General features: G+C 33.2%; 1 protein-coding gene across 1 annotated transcript; it reads right to left on the reverse strand.

Annotated features, from left to right (window-relative positions):
• Positions 1-332: 332 nt before the first annotated feature.
• LOC134280633 (uncharacterized) lies at positions 333-2,381 on the reverse strand. Its single transcript, XM_062763073.1, has 2 exons — positions 878-2,381; positions 333-613 (listed from the first exon to the last, which is right to left on the reverse strand). Exons 1-2 carry the CDS (start codon positions 2,361-2,363, stop codon positions 333-335), a joined length of 1,767 nt encoding a protein of 588 aa, XP_062619057.1. The 5' UTR covers positions 2,364-2,381.
• Between the last annotated feature and the right edge of the window lie 7,560 nt (positions 2,382-9,941).

The following is a 9,941-nucleotide window of genomic DNA, read 5'->3' on the forward strand; positions in this document are numbered from 1 at the left end:
ATCAATCTTTAATTTAATTACAACAAACTGATTTTTATTACAGATTTATTGATCCATTCACACAAATGTCGCAAAGTTAAAAAAGCAACACACATCAAAGCACTACACCAGTTGGGGAATATGACATTGAACTGGCTTTGAATCAAATAACCAAGATATCAGAGATACCATTACTTAGATTAAAGTATAAAATTAACGAATACTCTGAATATTCTGTATATTTACTTTACAACCAATATAATTTTGGCTTCATGTTTCATATGCCCCAGTTCTTATTTTTTTAACTCTCTTTCCATTTTTTCGAATCACCAGCACTTGGGGACCTAGAATGTTTATTGAAGTTGTCTTTCAACACAACTTATTCTAGTTTCTGTGGCTTTCTGTATTTGGTGGCATGGCTCCTGTTTCAGTGACTCTTGATAAGAATATAAAGCCCCATATAAGTCCCCAACAACGTGCTGACAAATCCCAAGTATCTGCCAGGCTAGGTCTCTTTGATGTGTAGGTATATATCGCCAATCATCATATAACAGCAGAGTTTTAAAGTCTGACAGTGACTGTTGATATAGAGACTGATTCCCTAGTCTGTAGTAAGATAACACAGACAACCATTCTAGTGTAAGAAATGGAGATATAAATAGATATGCCTTTCCATTCTTCTCGGCTTCTTGTTGTTCTAATAATAATTCTCGAATATATAAAGTACTCACTTTAAGATTTAGGTCCATTGCCCATGCCATTTTCATTCGCTGAGACAGAGACAGACTACATACAGCTTTATATTTGTGTTATTTTATAGTATAATAATACGAGATGAAAGGCTGTGAAAGTCTTTTTCTCATGAAATGAATTAATCTTATCGTTTTATGATATCTACCAATTCTATAGTAATACAAAGCTAAGTACAGTAAATCAGACACACAACCTATCCTTCCTGCCAGTTTCAGTATGTTACAAGATATTCTTTCTAATGCAAACGTTTCTTTATGACAGATACAGGAAGAACTTTGTGCCGTGATGAACACTATGTCAATAAGAGTTAGAGGTGTACAATATTGTAAAGTAAGTGTTTGGTATGGCGAGAATGAAAATTGCAATAATCTTTCAACCGATTTCAATTGTGTAACAATTTGTTGATAAGAGCTAATTGAAAACGAAAGAGAAAATATTTCAATGTTGGCATTTCTATCTATTTCTAAAACAGAATTAACATGACCCTCGACAAAATGAACCACAAACGATAGAGTCCTTAGAGCTGGATCCAGGATTGATCTGAGAGTCGGACTAAGAAGAAGACAAGACACACCCATTCTGTAATATTGATTAAGTTGTTCTAGTAAACAACAACGAGTAGATCCAATTACTTTGTTTGAAAACATGTTATTTTGTGGAATGAAAAAATTGGGAAACTCGCCATGGTAAACACAATGAATGAGATATTTAAAACATTTCCAGAAACTGTTCAGTAAATTGTTTCGGCACCATTGAGTAGTATTCAACTGCATTATCCAGAACATTGAAGTTTTTATGTGATATGAACAAAGTAATGGTTCGCGGATAATGTGATTGATTACTTCCTTCAGAAATAATTTCAGTAGACCGTAACATAAAAATTGGGTATGGTTCATGGTACAAACTAATTTATGTTCGGCTCGAGAAAACGATAATCTCCACTCTAATTCATAGTAAGGAGATAAAATATTATTCCCGATAGCAACACAATGAAAACCGTTCTTCAGAATTTCAGTTAACACAAATTCAGGAGGCCAGGTGTAATCACGAGATCGGTTAATCCAATTACTTGTTATTTTTGTCCAGTGTATACTGTTAAGACAAAGAGCATAATCAATTTCAATATTTTCACAGTAACCAGTTAAACAAGGACCATGTCCGTCTATATTTTGATATCCTTTGTTTTCTTTAAACTCTCGCAAATATTTTTCCTTCCAAAATAAATTTGAAAGATAGTGTGTACCGTTCAAGGAAACAAGTGCTGATTTGATCATGGTGTCCTTTGGCTGTGTAAGGAGTTGTAATCGAACAAATCCAGGCGGTGTATCTGTCTCTTCCATTAGAATAATGGTATGTTTTGATGCCTTGTAAATGCTGGACTGAGATAGTTTGCTTATCATTTTATGGCTATGAATCCAAAACATTGTATCCCGATCAGAGGGGTCAAACCGAAAACCTTCCCTGTAACTACCAGAGTCTATATATCTACATCCAATATACATTTGTACAGGTTTCCTTATCATCTCCTCCATGTCCATCACGTCCCTTCTGATGGCCACTTCTGTCGGTGTCCCTATCTTACCACACAGACCCACGTACAGGACCTCAGATAGACGAGGAATGTGATCCATTCTAATGATAGAAAAGAATAAATATATATTAAGGACACTAAAGACTTGTTGAGATTGATTGATTGATTGTATGTTGTTTAACATCCCTCTCGAGAATTTTTAACTTATATGGAGACGCCACCACATGCCGGATAAGGGCTACAAATTTTGTCCTATGCTCGGCACTCAGGGCCTTTGAGCAGTGAGGGAATTTTTTTGTGCCAGCACCTACTGCGACACGGGGCCTCGGTTTATACGGTCTCATCCGAAGGACCGGTCACCACGTCCGGTGTAAAGACGAATAATGATCCCCATCGAATAATGACCGGAGGTCATTTTTCAACAGCGAAAAATGACCCCCGGTCATTATTCGACGTAGAAAAATAACCCTTTTGCCCGTAGAAAAAGTGTCACCACCCAAAAAATTTTGCAGAACCCACGTGAAGAAAAATGACTCCCGTAGAAAAATGACCCCCTTTAGATTGAAGCTGAAATTTTTAGGGGACAAAAAAAAAATTAGATAAAGAAGCATATTGGCCAAAATGCTCACCTGAGCTTATTGGGAATAAACTGATGATATGTTGATCTCATAACATTATACAATTATAGCTATATTTTAAGGTCAATGCAATGATTCAGAATCTAAAGAAGTAAAAGATTTATCAAGCCTTAAGGGTTAGGTAAACATTGTTTTTTGATGGTGGAAATCATCGAACTGACAGAAAAAATCAGCAGTATTATATATTATTTTATCCTCCGCTTGAAAAGCGGGAGGGTATATAGTGATCGGGATGTCCGTCCGTCCGGCTGTTACGCTTTGAGGTATCCAACTCTTATCCGCAAATCCTCATATATAAAAAGATGTGTTTGTAAAACAGCTATGCCCCTGTATGGCAACATAGCGAAGATTAAACTTTTCTTAAATGCAATTTTAATATATTGTTACCCAAAGTAGGGTCTTCTCACAAGAAATACAACTGCAAAATAGGAAAGCCCTAGCACCACTTGTTCAAAAGTAATGGCTAAGGATAAGTTTTTGAAAGGTAGGTCAAACTCAAAGGTCAAAGTTGATGATTTCTTTAGAAAATGTTTAATGTAACAAGGATTACATATGTGAAGTATGAATACCCTAGCCCTTACCATTCAAAAGTTATGGCCAAGGTAAAAAAAAAATCATAAGTACGAAAATCTCCGAGGTCAAGGTCAAAAGGTCAAAGATTTTAGTATCCAATGAAAGGTTATGCCAAAAAAATACATCTGTGTAGTATGAGAGTACTAGTATCTACCGTTTTAGCGTTATGACCAAAGTAAAAATTTGGCATTTTTGTGTAAAATGGGACAAACTCCAAGGTAAAGGTCAAAAGGTCAAATTTGGTGGTACCCAAAGTTAGGTCTTGTCACAAGGAATACACATATTAAATATGAAAGTCATAGCTCCAATAAATGAAAAGTTAAGGTCAAGGTTAAGGTTTTTGCGGACAAACAAACCTCCAGATAGACAGACGGACATACAGACGAACACGATAAAACTATATACCCCCGAATCTTCGATTACGGGGACATAATAAGAAATGGTCTTCAATTAACTTTTCATATTATGATACATTATAAAGAAGACGTTACAACAATGAAAATGTTTTTTCTGATTTTCATATTGAATTCTCTGAAAAATATACTCCGAACTGAGTAAAAGGGTGGAGTAAAACAAGAATTAAGGTAGAACCTCTGTCGGAAAAGTCTTTGTCACAAGATTTTCAAACTTTTCAAAATGATAAATGAGTACTTGCTTATCAATCAGTTAAAATATCATGATATGTTTCCTTGTTTTTTAATCTAGAACAGGCCGTGAAACTTGGTATGGTATTTACATACTGCGACTTCACATTTTCAAATGTTTTTAAGGGTTCTTGTCATAAAGGGAATATGAAAAATCACAAAAATATTTTTCAAACATCGTCGTTTATAAACTTTATTAACTGAATAATATTAAACAATATTTTATCAAGAATAATTTCTTTTTTATTCAATTAACATAAAAGATAAGTCCACCATTAAAAAAAAAAATAGTCAAATGAACTCTATTATTTTTAATCAATTATGCACCCTACATTTGTAAATGTTTTTAGAAGTCTTTGTCACAATGTTTTCAATCTTCAATATGATGAAGAACATAGCCAAATGATTACAAAAAGTGATTGAAATATATACCTTCCCCCTCTAACTAATGAAAGATAGGCTATTTACCGATACTCATATTCTTGACCTTTTTGCACTCACACGGGATTTAATGATTAAATGTCTGTTTGGGGTTACTTTCAGATTAAATATTAATCAGAAATTGTACTTTTACTTTAAATAGATCATATTTAATAGAAAAATTGTAATCAACACCAAGAATATGAATAGGTAACAAATAATTGTTAAAAGGAATGCACATCATTTCATTATAGATATCACAAAAATGTACACACGATCAAACGATCTACAACACGTACATCTTTGACTTAGACACATTTCATCAAGATATTACACTATATAGCTGGCAACTAAAGATTTCTTACGATTTATGCATTCCTTCAAAATGGTTACATACCATTCAAATTATAACGAAAATTGTATGTACATTGTAATTTCATTACACTAGATAGTCTTGGGTTTGTCAACTTCAGGTCTAGATCTAGTAAATAAAAGGTGATTGCATATTTTCTCTTATTCCAGAAATATATTGCCATTACACATTATAAACCAAAAAATATATGAAAGATTATGTTGGCATGATTGAATTCTGTGAATTTCAAAATGCAGTATTTTCTACCATTTCTATTGAAGCTGTCAAGTACGGGAAAAAGTGGCATTGAATTAATTATGACGTCTTAATGGGTTAGCACAGGTTAAACACATTTACCAGATATGGTGTCATACGAAGTAGGTTCTACGTTAAAAAAATGTAATGAATACTGTGTGATAAATCAAAAGTTTATGTCTACATGTATAGTTTTTGCATTAGAATGACTGTGTATTTTACACTAGCCCATAGCTTTACAGAGCATATCTTTAGGTCTTAGATACTTACCCCACCCCCTTTCTTATTTAGGAGGAAGTCGATATTGAACAAAAAAAAACAAACCACCCTACCTTTATTTTTCTATAAGAAGGAATTAAAAATTGGCTTAAAATAATCTACTATTCTACTAATTTTTAACTGTTACTTTGCCACAATACTTTCAAGTATACCTCCACCAACATTTAAAGTATGCTTTAATCATGGCGAAGTAAGATATGATGTGATAGTACTTTTGTGAAGGCTTAACTCCATTTCAATATTTTATCTAGAGCCTCTTTCAGAATTATTGAAATGTATAAAGTTTTATTTATATTTTTGCTTTTCATTTATTTTTTTTTTTTATTTTGGTTTTGATTTAACGTAATGTTCATTTTTTTTTGGGGGGGGGATAAAAATTTCCTCCTCTTTCATTGTCAAATAGGATTTGACAAATTTTAACAAACTAAAAGTTGAAATGACGGAAAATTTAAATTTTCCTATTAAAGAGTATTTAAACCTGATTTTTGCATGGTTTAATTTCTAAAAACATGTGGAATATCATTCTTTAAGCAAACATTATAAGGAAGAATATTAAAAAAAATTTTATTTACTTGACAATTAAAGAATCTCTTTTCAAACACAATTTTAGCATTAAAAGACTACGTGAATCTCTTAATTATTTCATACGACATTTTGTATTTTTCTGGTTACAGAAAATGTAAAAATTAGTTTCGCTGTAAAAAAGCTATCAAAAAGTGTATATTTTGTATTACTTTAAAGGGGGTCATTTTTCTATGGGGGTCATTATTCTATAGGACTAACATATAAAAAATGACCCCCTAGGACTCTTTTTCTACAAAAAATGATTTTTTTCTACGGTTGGGGGTCATTTTTTGTCGTTGAAAAATGACCCCCCGGTCATTATTCGATGGGGGGTCATTATTCGTCTTTACACCGGAAAGGTCCGAGAATTAGTCATTAGTTACCTGAGTATATAAAATACGATTGTGGTATTGCTTTCATAATTTTTTTTTTATCATTTAAAATCTTCTTTTGGTGGATTTATCCATAAAAATGTAAATTTGTTACCTCCTATAAACAATCTTAATGCCATGACGTCAAAGTCTTTAACGTCAACGTCATGATGTCTTAGCATTTTATTTGGAAAACAATGCTTATTTCAAACATCTGTAAAAAGAAAACCAGAAGAGATTTTGTTAAAAAATAAACTGTTTCACAACCTACACATTCTGGACTATCAATTGCTAAAAAATTATAAAGTTTGAAGATGGTGCGGATTTTCATGCTTCGTGGCTCTTGTTCCTTCGGGGTCGAGGTCAAAAGGTCAAAGTAGTTGGTTTCCACAGAAAGTCTTGTAACAAGGATTTCATTTGTGAAGTCCTAGCCCTAATCGTTCAAAAGCCATGGCCAATGTAAAGATTTTGAAAAAAAGGGTCAAAGGTTAAGGTCAAAGTTGTTGGTATCCAATGAAAGATTTTGTCACATGGATTAAATTTAAAGTATGAAAGCCTAGCCCTAACCGTTAAAAAGTGATATCCAAGATTAAAGTTTTTAAAAAGTAAGTCAAACTCCAAGGTCACAAGGATTATACATGTGGAATATGAAAGCCCTAGCCTTTACCGTTCAAAAGTTATGGGCAAGGTTTAAGATTTTTGAAAGTACGTAAACCTCTAAGCGAATCTTCGATTATGTAGAGGCAGAACTGTATTATATAGTTCTCTGCTTGAGAAAATTAGGACAGATTAAGTATTTTTCTTGTATTTTATACTTTTCTCAGTATTTAAAAATGGTAATCGATAATTCATCATAAATTTAACTTCAATTCCTGATGATTTACTTACCTTTCAACGCTAACAAATGGCTGTTTGTGGTAAAGGTCGTCGAAATAGAACTGTTTTAACCGACATTAATAAACTATTCACAGGACTGTTTTAAAGATCTGCTTTATCTTTCTGAATTTTCTCAAGCAGGGAGCTACAGTTCCACAGCTAGGCACAATGGCATTTGTACATTGCCATGATTACCGACCTAGTGACCCTTGAACTTGTCATTTAACCTACTTTACTAATAATTGCAAATAGGAATTGCATGTCTACTCATTGTGTCGCCTGCGGAGCAGACCTTTGTCTGTCTGTCTGCATCTTTCTAGCTGTCTGTCTGTCCATCTGTCATACCTTGTACCTCAAAAACTGAAAGAAATATAGATTTGATATTTTTCACATTTATTGCTTGACACTATGCCATTTGTGAAGTGCCATGGTTACCGACGTCGTGACCCTTGACCTTGTCCTTTGACCTAATCTACTAAAAAGTTAAAAGTGCCACTATACAGCATATTTTTGACATTCAAGGGGTAATTCTATTCTATTTAGCATGTACACTCAGTCTGATTATCATAAAACATGATGAAAAAAAAATCAGTGTTACAATTCACTTGACCTTGACCTCAAACTTACTTTTCCAAGTATATCCCGGAAAATTCAATAAAACTGAAAACTTTTGAATTTTTAGTTGCGGGTGTTAATAATTAACATTTATAAAGTATACATGTTTATGAGCTCATTATATTTAGGTCTTTCCACCTTTCTGTGGAAAGACCTATTGATTTCCTTCTGTTTCTTTTTTTCCTTTTTCTTATTAGGTCTTTCCACCTTTCCGTGGAAAGACCTATTGGTATTCTTCTGTTTCTTATTCTTCTTATTTTTCCGCCGTGTGATTTTGAGTTTCAAGATATATCGAAAAGATTTATAGTCCATAAGAATGTACTTTGTAAAAGATTATTGCAGTTGACCCTGCGTAAATGAACCTTGACCCCTTTCAGAGTTACGACCCCTTTCGCAAGAAATGCTTGTTATCGCTACTCCTTCGAAACTGTAAACCGTAGAGGTATGAAACCTTCACCAATGTCTTTGACTAATTTAGGAGACTCTTCAATCTATTCATTGCGAAAGCATTCTTTGACCCTTTCAATGAGTTATTGCCCCTGAAACTTTATGAATTTTAGAAATAATTTAAAATTTTCAAAATAAGAAGTCATAGAGACATGGGACCAACTGCATAAGATTCATTGACCTTTGACCTTAAAATTTGTGTAAAGGTCAAAGGTCAAGGTCATTTCAAAAATGAGAAATTTAGCTCTTTTTATATCTCTTTTGTCTTTCAACATATACTCAATGTCTATGTATCATTGATATGCACTCTTAAAACTATTTCAAGGATTTCCCTCTTGTCCCCTAAAAATTAACCCTTTTAAAAGTTATTGCCCCTTGTGCAAAAAACCTTGTTATCGCTACTCCTCCCAAACTATAGACCCTAGAGGCACCAAACCTTCACTAATGTGTTAAGGATCTTTAAGCCTAACTTCACTGTATAAATGCAAAAGGATCTGATGACCCCTTATATAAGTTATTGCCCTTTAACTTCTTTGTACTCAATGTAAAATCTTATAACTTGAAAACTATAAGACCTAGAAGCATGGGGTCAATTGCATTGTCACCCGTGACCTTTGACCTTGAGAATTTTTCAAGGTCAAAGGTCAAGGTCATTCCATTTTTTTTTAATTTTTTAATTTTTTCTATGTTTTAAGACAATTTTGTTTTTTTTTCATGAAATTTAATTTTAAGGAGTCAGATATAAAAGAGATTTGAAATTCAAAGAAGGTGGAAAGACCTCTTATTGTTCTGTGAACAATAAGTCTCCTAGTTATTTTTTATTATTTTTCCGCCGTGTGATTTTGAGTTTCAAGATTTATCATAAAGATTTTCAATTCATAAGAATGTACTCCGTAAAAGATTTTCGCAGTTGACCCTGCGTATATAAACTATGACCCCTTTTGGAGTTATTACCCCTTTCGCAAAAAAGCTTGTTATCGCTACTCCTCCGAAACCATAAACCGTAGAGAAATGAAACCTTCACTAATGTCTTCGACTAATTTAGTAGACACTTCATTGATTCATTGTGAAAGTATTTATTGACCCCTTCAATAAGTTATTGCCCCTGGAAGTTTTAGAATTTTACAAATAATTAAAAATTTTCAAAACGAGAAGACGTAGAGACATGGGACCAAATGCATAAGATTCATTGACCTTTGGTCTTGAAATTTATGGAAAGGTCAAAGGTCAAGGTCATTCCAAAACTGATAAATTTATCTCTTTTTATATCTCTTTTGTCTTTTAACATATACTTAATGTCTATGCATCAATAATATGTACTTTAAAAACTGTTTCAAAGATTTTATTCTTGTCCCCTTACATGAACCCATTTAAAAGTTATTGCCCCTTGTGCGAAAACCTTGTTATCGCTACTCCTCCGAAACTTTAGACCGTAGAGACACCAAACCTTCACTAATTTCTTAAGGGTCTTTAGACGTAACTTCACTGTATAGGTGCAAAAGAATCTGATGACCCCTTGTATGAGTTATTGCCCTTTAACTTCTTTATACTTACTATTAAACCTTGTATCTTGAAAACTATAAATGGTAGAAGCATGGGGCCAACTGCATTGAGACCCATGACCTTTGACCTTGAATATTTTGT

This window comes from Saccostrea cucullata, unplaced genomic scaffold, assembly GCF_032062105.1.
Source record: "Saccostrea cucullata isolate Sc308-1 unplaced genomic scaffold, CSIRO_AGI_Scuc_v1 ctg8769, whole genome shotgun sequence".
NCBI lineage: Eukaryota > Metazoa > Mollusca > Bivalvia > Ostreida > Ostreidae > Saccostrea > Saccostrea cuccullata.

Bases quoted from the DNA above. Each gene is read 5' to 3' on its own strand.
- LOC134280633 (XM_062763073.1), bottom strand. From the start codon at position 2,363: ATGGATCACATTCCTCGTCTATCTGAGGTCCTGTACGTGGGTCTGTGT. The intron at 614-877 runs GTAGATATCATA...TTCTTACACTAG, and splicing joins TTTGTATTACTATAGAATTG to AATGGTTGTCTGTGTTATCT.